This window comes from Triturus cristatus, chromosome 10 (genome assembly GCF_964204655.1).
Source record: "Triturus cristatus chromosome 10, aTriCri1.1, whole genome shotgun sequence".
Lineage (NCBI taxonomy): Eukaryota > Metazoa > Chordata > Amphibia > Caudata > Salamandridae > Triturus > Triturus cristatus.
The window spans coordinates 1,125,195,300-1,125,211,917 of NC_140593.1; the positions used below are offsets into that span (position 1 = coordinate 1,125,195,300).

The window sequence follows — 16,618 nt, forward strand, 5'->3', positions numbered from 1 at the left end:
TTTTGGATTTCGCACAGAACAATGCCAGAAAGTTTTAAAACGTTCCAGAAAAACAATACCATTAGCATTTCGTGGACATTTGCGCAGAATCCTTCGGAAATGTCCGCGCCTGCATGCAAGCCACAGTGAAATGGCTAAGAAACAACTCCTTGCAATTCAACCGTGAAAAAACTGAGATTTTACAGAGCGCGATAGGGAAAGTGGCCCCTTTACTCCCAAATGATTTCTGGCCCATCCCTGCGGATGCACCTCTGGTACCTGTCGAGAAGGTACGAAACCTAGGAGTCAGATTTAATGATAACCTGAACTTAGAGACTCAAGTCAACAACATCGTGGGGAGTCGTTTCTCAATTATTAGAGCCCTTTCTTCCGAGGCTACCAATCCAGGCCAGAGCTTTAGTAGTAAGGAGCGCTATCCTCAGTCGTCTGGATTATTGTAACTCCTTGTTACTGGAGTCTCCCAGGTATTTGATTGGGAGGCTACAAAGAGTCCAGACTGTGGCGGCAAAGCTCACCCTAATGAGACCACGGCGATCGTCCGCATCCCAGGCCCTGGCCGGGCTGCACTGGCTCCCTGTCCTGCAGATGATACAGTTCAAGTCACTCTGCATTGTCTATAAGGCGCTGCATGGGCTCGGGCCTAAAACGTTGCAAGCAAATTTAGATGGTATGTTCCTACCCGTACTCTCCCGTCTTCCTCGGCTAACCTGGGAAAAATACCGAGGATCAAAAGAGTAAATTCAGGGGGTAGGGCCTTCGGTACTGCAGGTGCCAGGCTATGGAACGGTCTGCCCTCCGAACTGAGACAGGTGCCGGACCCGCTGCTCCGTAAGAAAATAAAAACGTGGCTCTTCCCAAGAGGTTAGCAGGTCAACCGTGCATGTTTCTGCAGCGGCTATGATGGTAGTATATATGTATCTCAGCGCCAGGATGCCCGCAGGGTTACAGTGCGCTTTACAAGTATGATTAACATTAACGATTACTATTAATGTGTACATCGGTGGCACTGTGCGGATTTCTACAAGGTGGAAATTCCCAGTTACATCCAGGTATGTTGTACATTGTAATTGTAATTGCATAATTAAGTCTGCAAATAAGTCACCAACCACTGCACTGATGTTGTGTCACTGAGTGATGACGGCGTGTGCAGATCAGTGTGTGCGGTGTGCGAATGGGAAGTGCTTGATGCGTGTGCACGCAGTCCCCACACATCACCAATAAATAATACGTCACTAATAACCAGATGTGCGTGCGCGCACAGTTGAGCGCCACCCGGAAATACATGTACAAGTCCACATACCAAGTGTCTGTAAACACAGAAAGAAAACACAAAGAGATCAAAACACAAAGCAGGCCCAGATCTACACGCACATGTATATGCACCACCTACACACACATCTACATACACATTTACACACCCTTGGATCCTCCAAACATCAAGATAGACACAACACATAAATCATACCATTCCATAAAAAAACACCTAAAATCATGCTAAGAGCAAAGAGTGGCACAGACAGTAGTACTGAGACTTCAGACCCAAACCTGCTCTTGCTACTGAGGGGGTAAACTGCTGGACGTGTCTGACCCTGACATGGTCTAACCACAGCCCTGTACAAGAATCACAGCCATATACAAGTGATACTAACTAATACCTTGGTCATGTCACTCAGCTGTAGTGAGGAGCTACAACTTCTGGGCCCAGTTGCACAATTACCCTTGTCTGTTTTTACTAAAGGGATCAGGAAATGTGGGCCTAAAGTTTTTGGAAATCAAGACTTATTTACCAAGAGGCCTCTTGGTCGGTGTGAGGATGCAGCCATGAGTTTATTTCCTGTACCCCATATACGCTCATTCCCACCTCCAGTCAACGTCCGCCTCCTGACTCCGCTAGCAGCGTTTAACATTCACCGGACAGCACTATATGATGCAGTGATGGAATTAATGCCACCCAGAGAAATCCCCAGTGGCTAAGATTCATTCAAACATTCTTCCATTTTTTTTTTCCTAGTCACTTTTTGCAGTACACGACTGCCTATACTGCCCTCCCTATGCATTGTGCCCATTGTCCATAATGTGCTCATTTAACGCACAGGGGCTTATTTACATGCCCCTTGCGTCGCCGGTAAGTTACTTTTTCCCACATTAAAAGTGATGCACCGGTGGCGCAAGGGCCTTGTAAAAAAGCTGCATAGTGCCCTGTAACCGTACTGCGCTCATCAAACTCACTGTGCACTTTGTCCATTTTATGCTGATTAAACTCACAATTCCCACTGCCCATACTGCGCTAACTGTACATGCTAAGCTCATTGTCCATACTCTGCTCACTATACACACTGGGCCAATTTCCCATTCTGCGCTCACTATACATGCTGTGCTGACAGCCCATGCTGTGCTCACTATACGTGCTGTGCCCACTGCCCATGCTGTGCTCACTATACACGCTGTGCCCATGGCACATGCTGTGTTCAGTCTACGCGCTGTGCCCATTGTCCATGCTCTGCGCACTATGCGCGCTGTGCCCACTGCCCATGCTGCACTTACTATACACACTGTGCCCATTGTCCATGCTGCGCTCACTATACATGATGTGTCCACTGCCCATACTGTGGTCACTATACATGCTGTGCCCATTGCCCATGCGGTGCACACTATTCACACAGTGCCCATTGCCCATGCTGCGCTCACTATACGTGCTGTGCTCACTATACATGCTGTGCCCATGGCACATGCTGTGTTCACTATACATGCTGTGCACATTGTCCGTGCTGCGCTCACTATACACGCTGTGCCCATTGTCCGTGCTGCACTCACTATACATGTTGTGCCCATGGCACATGCTGTGTTCACTATACGCACTGTGCCCATTGTCCATGCTGTGATCACTATACACGCTGTGCCCACGCCCATGCTGTGCTCACCATTCGCGCTGTGCCCACTATCCATGCTGCGCTCACTATACGTGCTGTGCCCACTGCCCATGCTGTGCTCACTATACACACTGTGCCCATTGCACATGCTGTGTTCACTATACATGCTGTGCCCATTGTCCATGCTGTGCTCACTATTCACGCTGTGCCCATTGCCCTTTCTGCACTCACTATACATGCTGTGCCCATTGCCTATGCTGTGCACCGTATTCACACAGTGTCCATTGCCTATGCTGCGCTCACTATACATGGTGTACCCACTGCCCATACTGTGCTTACTATACGCGCTGAGCCCATTGCCCATGCTGTGCTCACTATACATGCTGTGCACATTGCTCATGCTTTACTCACCATGCACCAAGCTCACAATCAATACTGTGCTTATTAATCACACTGTGCCCTTTGTTTGCTCTGGGCTCGTTTAACACACTGGACCCTTTTTCAAAACTGTGCACACTATATACACTGAGCCCATTGCCCATACTGTGCTCACTACATACACCAGTGCCCAATGTCCATACTGTGCTAAATATTAGGACTGGGTGGAGTTCCGCTATGCACAACTCCGCAAAGTGACCAAAAATCTCCACCACGCTATGCCGAGTTCGGCACGTGCGGGGGTGCATACGGTTGTACTGTTCGCGTTGATTTTTAGCGCTGGGTGTTTGTCCCATGGTGGAAAATTGGCACAAATGGCACCCCAGTTGAGCGCAAGAGGGCACTGCTTCGTTCTGCCACTCGAGCAGATGTTCTACTCGAGCGGCAGCTTCCCCATGCGAACAGAAGATTGCTCAATGTGAGCGGTCACGGCCATCCGCAACCACCCGCATTGAGAAATCTCGCCGGGAAGTGGTCTGGAGTACGATTTTCCTCCCTCGGCTCGTCAACTTAAAGCTGGCAAACGAGGAAAAAACTCCACTGTGCTACGCGGAGCAGAGTTTTTAGGAACTACGTGGAAAAAACTCTGCGAGCAGAGTGGAATTTCACGCCCAGGCCTACTCACTATACACGCTGTGCCCATTGCCCATACTGTGCTCACTATATACACCAGTGCCCAGTGTCCACACTCTGCTCACTATACACGCTGTGCCCACTGCCCATGCTGTACTCACTTTACACACTGTGCCCATTGGCCATACTGTGCTCATTAAACACACCTGTGCAAAGGTGCACAGGGTTGATTGTAAGCACTAGGCCTTTAATCACACTGTGTGAAGAAGCTGAAAGAAAAAGTAGCCACAAAAACGCATTTCACATTTCATTGCCTCCTAGAGAATGTTTAATTAGAACTGATTGGGCAAAACAGTGAAAAAAAATCAATAATCATAATAGTAAAATGGAAAAAAATATATAATTTTGGAATTCCCGCTGTGAATCTGGCCGCCCAGCTTCATCTCTTTTGTAGGCTGCTGTTCTTCAAAGAATGTCATGGTCGCCATATTTCTGTGAGCCTGGCCTGCTGTCGAAAAATGCTTTAGTGTCCAAGACGTGTGCCCATGCATACTGGAATTATATGATGCTGTGGGTGCAAAGTTTACTGCATAAATATGCATTCACCACACTCACCACATACTCCAGTTGCTGCAGAATTTGAACATTGAAACAAAAAATTCCAATTCAAACGGATCAAAAGTTTCTAAAAATAGGCCACGTGTTGTGCCTCACAGTGGCAAACACTTAAAAGTAAAACGGGTCCCTGCGGCGTAACAAAGGCCCCTGCAGCCCCCGCGGTGCGGGAGGCCCCCAAGCTCCAGCGGGCCCCCTCAGCAAGGTACTTTGGCCGGAGGGCTCCTTTTTGAGTCTGGAGGGGGGGCCCTCCAAGTGCCTTGCAGGGGGGCCCCCTCAAGTTTCGTTACACCAGCTTCTGATTGCTGAGTTCAGGTGTTAAATTTTCACTAAACTGGTACTAAATAAACCTTCTGGCCAGACATAATTAATGTCTTTTAAAGTTATAAAATAGCAAAATAAAGTAATACAGCATATGCCATATTATACCACATAATATGTATTTTCTTCCCTCATAATGTAGGAAAACCTGGCTCAAAAGGAGGATCTCCATTGCCGCATAATTCAAGCGGCCCAGCATGAAACATGCTTATTACGACGCCGCAGACTGTACTGTGCACGGCTACAATAGTCCATACCTGCCCTGACAGATAGAGAGGTGTACTGGGGCGTACTGCGGCACTGAGCTTCCGGTCCTCCTGCACCGGCGCAAGGATGGGAGGAAGTACCGGCCTCGGGGATGAACCCTAGAAGCACTGCACAGCAGCGCCCGCCCCTTCACACTGAGGCAGCCTGCAGCAAACCAACCACCTGCCGTGTACCGGTGTGTGCCAAGAATGTACTCCTTGCGCCTAGAAGCACTGCACACTGCACAGCAGCGCCCACCCCTTCACACGGAGGCGCCTAGAAGCACTGACACTGCACAGCAGCGCCCGCCCCTTCACACTGAGGCAGCCTGCAGCAAACCAACCGCCTACCGTGTACAGGTGTGTGCCAAGAATGTACTCCTTGCGCCTAGAAGCACTGCACAATGCACAGCAGCGCCCATTCCTTCACACTGAGGCAGCGTGCAGCAAACCAACCGCCTACGGTGTACCGGTGTGTGCCAAGAATATACTCCTTGCGCCTAGAAGCACTGCACACTGCACAGCAGCGCCCACCCCTTCACACTGAGGCAGCCTGCAGCAAACCAACCGCCTACCGTGTACAGGTGTGTGCCAAGAATGTACTCCTTGCGCCTAGAAGCACTGACACTGCACAGCAGCGCCCGCCCCTTCACACTGAGGCAGCCTGCAGCAAACCAACCGCCTACCGTGTACCGGTGTGTGCCAAGAATGTACTCCTTGCGCCTAGAAGCACTGCACAGCAGCGCCCGCCCCTTCACACTGAGGCAGCCTGCAGCAAACCAACCGCCTACCGTGTACCGGTGTGTGCCAAGAATGTACTCCTTGCGCCTAGAAGCACTGCACACTGCACAGCAGCGCCCGCCCCTTCACACGGAGGCAGCCTGCAGCAAACCAACCGCCTACCGTGTACCGGTGTGTGCCAAGAATGTACTCCTTGCGCCTAGAAGCACTGACACTGCACAGCAGCGCCCGCCCCTTCACACTGAGGCAGCCTGCAGCAAACCAACCGCCTACCGTGTACAGGTGTGTGCCAAGAATGTACTCCTTGCGCCTAGAAGCACTGCACAATGCACAGCAGCGCCCATTCCTTCACACTGAGGCAGCGTGCAGCAAACCAACCGCCTACGGTGTACCGGTGTGTGCCAAGAATATACTCCTTGCGCCTAGAAGCACTGCACACTGCACAGCAGCGCCCACCCCTTCACACTGAGGCAGCGTGCAGCAAACCAACCGTGTACCGGTGTGTGCCTAGAATGTACTCCTTGCGCCTAGAAGCACTTCACACTGCACAGCAGCGCCCAGCCCTTCACACTGAGGCAGCCTGCAGCAAACCAACCGTGTACCGGTGTGTGCCTAGAATGTACTGCTTGCGCCTAGAAGCACTGCACACTGCACAGCAGCGCCCAGCCCTTCACACTGAGGCAGCCTGCAGCAAACCAACCGTGTACCGGTGTGTGCCTAGAATGTACTGCTTGCGCCTAGAAGCACTGCACACTGCACAGCAGCGCCCAGCCCTTCACACTGAGGCAGCCTGCAGCAAACCAACCGCCTACCGTGCACCGGCGCAAGGATGGGAGGAAGTACCGGCCTCGGGGATGAACCCTAGAAGCACTGCACAGCAGCGCCCGCCCCTTCACACTGAGGCAGCCTGCAGCAAACCAACCACCTGCCGTGTACCGGTGTGTGCCAAGAATGTACTCCTTGCGCCTAGAAGCACTGCACACTGCACAGCAGCGCCCACCCCTTCACACTGAGGCAGCGTGCAGCAAACCAACCGCCTACCGTGTACCGGTGTGTGCCAAGAATGTACTCCTTGCGCCTAGAAGCACTGCACACTGCACAGCAGCGCCCACCCCTTCACACTGAGGCAGCCTGCAGCAAACCAACCGCCTACCGTGTACCGGTGTGTGCCTAGAATGTACTCCTTGCGCCTAGAAGCACTGCACACTGCACAGCAGCGCCCACCCCTTCACACTGAGGCAGCCTGCAGCAAACCAACCGCCTACCGTGTACCGGTGTGTGCCTAGAATGTACTCCTTGCGCCTAGAAGCACTGCACACTGCACAGCAGCGCCCACCCCTTCACACGGAGGCAGCCTGCAGCAAACCAACCGCCTACCGTGTACCGGTGTGTGCCAAGAATGTACTCCTTGCGCCTAGAAGCACTGACACTGCACAGCAGCGCCCGCCCCTTCACACTGAGGCAGCCTGCAGCAAACCAACCGCCTACCGTGTACAGGTGTGTGCCAAGAATGTACTCCTTGCGCCTAGAAGCACTGCACAATGCACAGCAGCGCCCATTCCTTCACACTGAGGCAGCGTGCAGCAAACCAACCGCCTACGGTGTACCGGTGTGTGCCAAGAATATACTCCTTGCGCCTAGAAGCACTGCACACTGCACAGCAGCGCCCACCCCTTCACACTGAGGCAGCCTGCAGCAAACCAACCGCCTACCGTGTACAGGTGTGTGCCAAGAATGTACTCCTTGCGCCTAGAAGCACTGACACTGCACAGCAGCGCCCGCCCCTTCACACTGAGGCAGCCTGCAGCAAACCAACCGCCTACCGTGTACCGGTGTGTGCCAAGAATGTACTCCTTGCGCCTAGAAGCACTGCACAGCAGCGCCCGCCCCTTCACACTGAGGCAGCCTGCAGCAAACCAACCGCCTACCGTGTACCGGTGTGTGCCAAGAATGTACTCCTTGCGCCTAGAAGCACTGCACACTGCACAGCAGCGCCCGCCCCTTCACACGGAGGCAGCCTGCAGCAAACCAACCGCCTACCGTGTACCGGTGTGTGCCAAGAATGTACTCCTTGCGCCTAGAAGCACTGACACTGCACAGCAGCGCCCGCCCCTTCACACTGAGGCAGCCTGCAGCAAACCAACCGCCTACCGTGTACAGGTGTGTGCCAAGAATGTACTCCTTGCGCCTAGAAGCACTGCACAATGCACAGCAGCGCCCATTCCTTCACACTGAGGCAGCGTGCAGCAAACCAACCGCCTACGGTGTACCGGTGTGTGCCAAGAATATACTCCTTGCGCCTAGAAGCACTGCACACTGCACAGCAGCGCCCACCCCTTCACACTGAGGCAGCGTGCAGCAAACCAACCGTGTACCGGTGTGTGCCTAGAATGTACTCCTTGCGCCTAGAAGCACTTCACACTGCACAGCAGCGCCCAGCCCTTCACACTGAGGCAGCCTGCAGCAAACCAACCGTGTACCGGTGTGTGCCTAGAATGTACTGCTTGCGCCTAGAAGCACTGCACACTGCACAGCAGCGCCCAGCCCTTCACACTGAGGCAGCCTGCAGCAAACCAACCGTGTACCGGTGTGTGCCTAGAATGTACTGCTTGCGCCTAGAAGCACTGCACACTGCACAGCAGCGCCCAGCCCTTCACACTGAGGCAGCCTGCAGCAAACCAACCGCCTACCGTGTACCGGTGTGTGCCAAGAATATACTCCTTGCGCCTAGAAGCACTGCACACTGTACAGCAGCGCCCATCCATTCACACTGAGGAAGCGTGCAGCAAACCAACCGCCTACCGTGTACCGGTGTGTGCCTAGAATATACTCCTTGCGCCTAGAAGCACTGCACACTGTACAGCAGCGCCCATCCCTTCACACTGAGGAAGCGTGCAGCAAACCAACCGCCTACCGTGTACCGGTGTGTGCCTAGAATGTACTCCTTGCGCCTAGAAGCTTCACATCAATTGCGGTTCCAGATTTCACCCCAGTGGTGTAGCTAACATTGGTGCAACAGGTGCGGTGGCACCGGGGCACAGAGCACTGAGGGGCCCGTTTAGAGATAGAAAATGAATGAAAAGATAGGAGGGAAAGAAAGGCAGGTGAATCAAGTGTGGTAGGCACGAGAGGGAGTAGATAGAAAGAGATCAGAGAGAGGGAGAAGAGAGTGCAGTGAAAAGGAGCGAGACAGAGAATGGATGGAGAGGGGTGGGGGGGGGGCGGGAGTGAAGATGGTTTTAACTTTATTTTTCTGTCAGGGCTGCTTTGGGTTCCCAGACTAGCCCAGATCCCCAAAAATTCACCCCTGCGCCTAGAAGCCTCTTCTCCTGTAGTACTGGAAGCCCCATCTTCTTTGCATCTGAATTACGATTTTATCAAGTTCCCTGAATACATGTGTGATCGGCCCGCACCAATTATCAGCACAGATGAGTGGATTAATGCATATCATGTTTGGAGAAAACCCACAAAGTTTAAAAACAGCATTTAAAACACTTATATAGTGTATAACAGACCACAGCCTCCTTAATTACAATAAAAGCCGTCGCCTGCTTTACATCCCTTGCATGATGCTATAAAAGGAAGCAGCCGCGCTAAAGTTTGTGTAATCTCTGACATGTTGAATCAGACCAACCCCACGTGACACCCCGAGAATCCATGACACACCCCTGGGACCCCACTCCCGTTCCGACCCCACCCTGTGCATCCTATTGTGGGGTTTTATTGGGCTCGTATAGCGCCTGTCCAAGTCAAAGGTGTCTTCACAGCGGAACTTTAGAGAAGGAGAATCACAAAAGTGACTAGAGCTGGGATGAAAGTGGAGTAGTATATGGTGGTCTCAACATGTGTAGACGTCAGAGGAGCGGGCTGAGTGTTAGAGCATTCCCAGAGTTTGAGCCAGGTCAGGGAGGAAGGAATTGTAATAATAATATTAATAACAATCATCATAAGGATTAAAAAATTAGGTTATAAAGCTCTGCGACGCGCTTATTTGCTGGTAGGAAAGACTCTTGGCGCTATAGAAGTGAAAGCAAAGCCCGCAGGGAGTTGTGGAAACTGCCGGGTTTTCAGCTTCTGTTGAGCTTGGGGCGCTCGCCTCTGTTCCTGACATTCTTCGGGTGAATGTTCTAGAGTTCAGTCGGCACGTATGAAAAAACGCTTGCCCGCACCCTTGCACTCGCGGGGCCAGCAGGTGATGTCTGAGGAGCTATGGCCTCCCTCGTGTCCATAGCTAGATGGCTGTTCTAAGCTCTCCAGTTCCCCACTTACATGCGTGGGTAAGATCCAGCCCAGGGTTTTTTTCTTTACATTTTGGGATTTGTAGTCCTGCGTGACCTGATTGAAAATCAGGACTACAAGTTCCAGAATGCAAAGAAAATTCTGGAATGGATGAGCAACACAATTGTGGAACTTTTTTGTGTGGGGGTGGGGGCAGGGGGATATCCTCGGTCATGCAGTGTTTTGGATACAGAATGACTTCTAATTTACATTTTGCTCCACAGACTACCGATTTAAGAAGTCAAAAGATATAGATATGTTCTTAGATATGTCTTTTTAGAACACCTCGTCTGCAGCTGCGTCTTGCAGTGGCTGGAATCTGCGTAGACCTTAACACCATTTCACGAAGACCAAGATCACCGCGGTGGCAGTAGTTGAGCCGAGATCACACAAAGGGAACTAGCGGTGTCTCAAGAGTTTCCAACTAGGGTAAAGGGACTGTCTACACTGCCCTGTCTCTATGAGTCCAGCCCCAATTTAAACTCAAGAGAAACGTCCGAGGAAAGCACAAGGTGGGGGGGGGGGGGGGGCACCTTGTGCTTTCCTCGGACGTCTCTCTTGAGTTTAAATTGATGTGCGCCCTTCTTCCTGAGCGCACAGAAATCCACCCACTCGTTGCTAGCATAGAAAACCATCTATTCTAGGTGCTAATGAAGCCGCTCTGTTCCCATAGACCATGATAATATCTCCCCCAGGCATCTGCTCCGAGCGCCTAGAGGACCACCCATTCCAGGTACCAGTACTGCGTCTCTGCTTCCATAGACCCTGATCGCATACATGTGCTCTGTGCGCCCAGAGGACCACTCACGCCCGGTACCAGTACTGCGTCTCTGCTCCCATGGACCGTGATCGCATACATGTGCTCTGTGCGCCCAGAGGACCACTCAAGTCCGGTACCAGTACTGAGTCTCTGCTCCCATATACATGTTCGCTTTACTCGCAGACATCTGCTCTGTGCGCCTAGAGGACCACCCATTCCAGGTACCAGTACTGCGTCTCTGCTCCCAGAGACCATGATGGCTTTACTCGCAGACATCTACTCTGTGCGCCTAGAAGTCCATCCTTTCTAGATACCGGTACACTGTCTCGGTTCCTTCTGCCTTATTAGCTGCAATTGCAAACGCCTGCTGTGTGCACTAGAAGTACATCCTTTATGTACAGATACTGTACATCTGCTACAAAAACCATGTTATCTTGATTGGTAGACGCCCACTACCTTCAGCTCGAAGTCAGTCCCTTTGAGGCCCTGGTGTCAGTTCCATGCTCCAATAGAAATTGCTACCTATACTGATAGACACCTCTTCCGCGCGCCACGAAATCCATCCCTTTAGGTCTGCTCCCATAGACTTTTCCTGGGGCACTCGCAGACACCTGCTGCGCGCGCCTCACTTATTTATGGTGCCTTCAAGTCACTATACTATCCTGCAACCTCTGTGTTAGCTGGACCATCCCTCACCTCACTCTGGAACGTTATAAAACCCTACGCTCACCCTGCTACCTGTTGAAACGCCTAAATCCCCTCTCTTACCTATACCAGTCCAGGTGCACCCTCGCACCTGTAGCGCCCAGAAGCCTCTCGATTACAGTGACAGTCCCACTTGATCACCCTGCATCCGCAAAGTCTCACGCTCCTTTTACCTGCACTGGTCCAGTCCCGCCCGCTCACCAACAACCAGCAGCGTCTGAAAGACACCCCTACAGGCGCCAGCAGCGCCCAGAAGCCCCTCGCTTCGCTTACCTGTACCAGTCCACTCCCAATTGCTCACAGTCCATCTCCTGCGCCTCGCGCTCCTCTTACCTGCACCAGTCCCGTTCCTCCCCCTCTCACCCACCACCTGCGGTCCCTGGAAGACACTCTCACGCGCCCCCACCCCACCCGCAGCGCCCAGAAGCCCCTCGCTTCGCTTACCTGTACCAGTCCACTCCCAATTGCTCACAGTCCATCTCCTGCGCCTCGCGCTCCTCTTACCTGCACCAGTCCCGTTCCTCCCCCTCTCACCCACCACCTGCGGTCCCTGGAAGACACTCTCACGCGCCCCCACCCCACCCGCAGCGCCCAGAAGCCCCTCGCTTCGCTTACCTGTACCAGTCCACTCCCAATTGCTCACAGTCCATCTCCTGCGCCTCGCGCTCCTCTTACCTGCACCAGTCCCGTTCCTCCCCCTCTCACCCACCACCTGCGGTCCCTGGAAGACACTCTCACGCGCCCCCACCCCACCCGCAGCGCCCAGAAGCCCCTCGCTTCGCTTACCTGTACCAGTCCACTCCCAATTGCTCACAGTCCATCTCCTGCGCCTCGCGCTCCTCTTACCTGCACCAGTCCCGTTCCTCCCCCTCTCACCCACCACCTGCGGTCCCTGGAAGACACTCTCACGCGCCCCCACCCCACCCGCAGCGCCCAGAAGCCCCTCGCTTCGCTTATCTGTACCAGTCCAGTCCCACTTGCTCACAGTCCATCCCGAACTCCTCGCGGTCATGATCTTACCCGCACCAGTCCCGTTCCTCTCCCGCTCACCCAACCCCTCCAGTCCTTTGAAGACACTCTCCCGCGTCCCCACCCCACCCGCAGCGCCTAGAAGGCCCTCGCTTACCTGTACCAGTCCAACCCCTTCTCGTAGCCGCGGTCAAAGAAGTGGGGTTCCGCCCCCAGCGCCCGCACCTCCGGGTGGATCCGCAGGAACTCGAGCAGCGCGCGCGTACCCCCCTTCTTCACCCCCACGATGATGGCCTGGGGGTAGCGCCTGGTGCCGGGGCCGCTGAACACCGGCAGGGGGGCGCTTTCCTCGGAGTCCTCCTCGTCGTCCTCCGTCCCGGGCGCTCCTCCCCCGAGGGGCCCTGCTCCAGGGGCCCGGGGGTCGCAGCAGGGGCCACTGAGGCAATAGAAGAAGTAGCTGCAGAGAATGATCATGCTAAGCAGGAGGGGCCCCCGAGGAGGGGCCCTCAGCAGCACCCCCAACTGGGGGGCTCCTCCCATGGGGGCCGAGGACAGATCCCCGGGAGCTGGGGCCGCATGCTCCCCCCTGAGGAGGACACTGCCCCCTCTTGTGCTTCTGTCACAACCTCCTCGGCACCTCAGGTGCCAGCAGACCCCTGACACCCGGGGTTGCCCTGTACCAGGAGTAGGACCTGCAGCGCCCCCACGAGGGACACCAACCGGTGCCAACCAGTCCAACTCGCCCACTCGGACCAGCTCTGTAGACACACTTCAATGCCGGGGCAATTGTGTACACAGTCTTAAAATGGGGCAGGCTCTGTCCACAGACCTTATAATTGGACAGAATTTGTCCACAGACCTTAAAATTGGACAGAATGTGCCCACCGTCCTTAAAATGGGACAGTCTTTGCACTGAGTACTTAAAATTGGAACAGTATTTGCCCTGAGTCCTTAAAATGGGACAGTCTCCGCCAACACTCCTTAAAATGGGACAGTCTCTGTCCGGTCCTTAAAGTTGCACCATCTCCACCCACGTGTTTCCACAGGAATCGACTCTGTCCACTTTCTTGGAAAAAGAGCCTCGTGACACTGGGTCCTCTCTGTCCACAGCCCTTACTGTTGGAGCACTCTGTCCACTTTTCTGATAGAAGGACAAGGTCTGCCCACAGTCCTTAAACCGGGGTCAACTTTGTCCGCACTTTGCTCCGGGAGTCAGCTCTGTACACTCTCCCGGAACTGGTGTATGCTGCGTCCTCCATCGCCAAGATGCACTCTGTCCACATTCCTCCTCTGAGATCAGCTCTGTCCACACTCCTGCATCCTGTTCAGCTCTGTCCACACTCCTCTGAGATCCGCTCTGTCCACACTCCGCCTCCGAGATCAGCTCTGTCCACTCCCCTGCACCTTGTTCAGCTCTGTCCACTGCTGAAAGCGGGGCGAGCGCTGTCCACCCTTCACCAGTGGATCTGTCCTGTGCGCTCCTCTGGGATCAGGTGGTACAGTCCGCCCCTCCGTGGAAAGTTGGGTGTGGCTCTGCTCGCCGTCGCCGGCTCTCCTGGCCACGCCTCTTTCCCACGTGCTCCGGGGAAGCCTCACTGGTGTCTGTCCAGCCTCGCCCCCCTCTCCTGAGAGATGCTCGCAGAGCTGTCCACCAGACCTGTGGCCCCCACGCCCCCTCCCCCGCTATAAGATCTTTTCGTGATGGGGTTTCTCCGTGTTCTGATTCTACTCTCTAGTTGATTCTGGGGCCGGGCTGCTTCTTCCTTTCTACACCGTGATCCGTCACTCCCGCTGTCCTGCTACGATTGTCCTTTCGATTTTATCCTATTGGTATCCGGCTCCCGTCTGCATTTTCAGTTGGATCAATTCTCTTACTCTGCTGGGAGCTGTTCCTCCACCCTTGTTAAGCTGAGGTATATTTCTCTTATTCCGCTGGGGTCTTTAACTCCTATTTCGCCGGAGTCTGTTCTTCTTACTCCGCTGGCGTCTGTTTCTTTTATTGCGCTCGGCTCTTTTCACTCTATTCCGCCGTGGGGTCTACTCCTCATTCTCTGCTGGGGTCTGCTCCTCCGATTCTCTTATTCCGCTGAGATCGTTTCCTCTTATTCCACTGGGGTCTGTTCCTCTGTTTCTCTTATTCCACTGGAGTCTGTTTCTCTTATTCCACTGGGGTCTGTTTCTCTTATTCCACTGGGGTCTGTTCCTCTGTTTCTCTTATTCCACTGGAGTCTGTTTCTCTTATTCCACTGGGGTCTGTTTCTCTTATTCCACTGGGGTCTGTTTCTCTTATTCTACTGGGGTCTGTTCCTCTGTTTCTCTTATTCCACTGGAGTCTGTTTCTCTTATTCCACTGGGGTCTGTTTCTCTTATTCTACTGGGGTCTGTTTCTCTTATTCCACTGGGGTCTGTTCCTCTGTTTCTCTGATTCCACTGGAGTCTGTTTCTCTTATTCCACTGGAGTCTGTTTCTCTTATTCCACTGGGGTCTGTTTCTCTTATTCCACTGGGGTCTGTTCCTCTGTTTCTCTTATTCCACTGGAGTCTGTTTCTCTTATTCCACTGGGGTCTGTTCCTCTGTTTCTCTTATTCCACTGGAGTCTGTTTCTCTTATTCCACTGGTTTCTCTTATTCCACTGGGGTCTGTTCCTCTGTTTCTCTTATTCCACTGGAGTCTGTTTCTCTTATTCCACTGGGGTCTGTTCCTCTGTTTCTCTTATTCCACTGGAGTCTGTTTCTCTTATTCCACTGGTTTCTCTTATTCCACTGGGGTCTGTTTCTCTTATTCCACTGGGGTCTGTTTCTCTTATTCTACTGGGGTCTGTTTCTCTTATTCCACTGGGGTCTGTTTCTCTTATTCCACTGGGGTCTGTTCCTCTGTTTCTCTTATTCCACTGGGGTCTGTTTCTCTTATTCCACTGGGGTCTGTTCCTCTGTCTCTCTTATTCCACTGGGATCTGTTCCTACACCCGTGTTAAGCTGAGTTATATTTTTCTTATTCCTATAGGATCTATTCCTATCACTTCGCTGGGGTCTTTTCCTCTTATTTCGCTGGAGTCTGTTCTTACACCGCTGGGGTCTGTTTCTTTTCTTTTCACTTTATTCCGCCGTGGGATCTGTTCCTCTTATTCCGCTGGGGTCCGATCCTCTGTTTCCACTTCTTATTCCGCTGGGATATATATTTATCTTATTCCACTGTGGTCTGTTTCTCTGTTCCTCTTACTCCAACGGGGTCTGTTCTTCTTACTCCGCTGGGGTCTGTCCCTCTTATTCCGCCGTGTGATCTGTTGCTGTCGCACCACAGATCTCAGCCCCGCCCCCTCTTCTTCCAGTGGGATCTGTCAGGGTGCTCCTTGCATCACCCGTCCCTCCGTTGGTTACTTCTTCTGATCTGTGGGTGCCTGTGCAGGAAGGGTCTGTGTAAGTCACGCCAAGGCTCGTGTCGCCTAGAAGCCCCCACAAGTTTTGCAGCGCTCTGTGGGCTGTTTCCTTCCCTCCTTCTGAAGTTGCCGTTCGCATTGAATCCCGGCTGCACCCTCTGCGTTCCAGCAAGTAAGGCAGCCAGGCGGAGCAGAGAGGGGTGGCAGAAGGGAAGGGCGGGGGTATATAGGTCGGGACAGGGTACTTATGAGCGGATGGAGGGTGAGGGGCACCCTAGAATTCCCACCCTAACTCCAGACGGGAAGAGCCTCAAGTCCGGGCACAGCGGGAGGAGTCTCTCCCGCCAGGACGAACAAGGTTGGGCGTCACGGGGAGGGGGGGGGGGGGGGGGGGGGGTTGTGCAGAGACAGAATCACGGACAGTCAGAGGGGCCGGGCTGGACGTGACAGGAGCATGTGGCCTAACGGCCAGAGCTGCCGATTTAGGACCTGGGGAACCACGTTCGAGTCTGGCGCGGCTCAGCATCCTGTTATTCTGGGCAAATCAGTTCATCTCCCCGTGCCTACCAAAAATAAAATAAAATGAATGTGTCCTTGTTGAATATTACTCGTGGTTATGTAAAGCGCTCCAATAACTTCGGGCCGAGCTCACGCTATATAAATCTGCAAACATGAAAGAAAAGCAGTGGCAGGGTCAGGGCAGCATCTGACAGGGGTAGGCAGCAGT

At 53.2% G+C, this 16,618-nt stretch overlaps 1 protein-coding gene across 1 annotated transcript in view; it reads right to left on the reverse strand.

The window, feature by feature from the left end:
- Positions 1-16,119, reverse strand: part of HS3ST6 (heparan sulfate-glucosamine 3-sulfotransferase 6) — a 147,203-nt gene extending 131,084 nt beyond the window's left edge. The window contains exon 1 of the mRNA XM_085629359.1: positions 12,673-16,119. Coding sequence (XP_085485485.1) covers positions 12,673-13,055 — 383 coding nt within the window. The 5' untranslated portion in view covers positions 13,056-16,119. The remainder of the gene's footprint in view (positions 1-12,672) is intronic.
- Between the last annotated feature and the right edge of the window lie 499 nt (positions 16,120-16,618).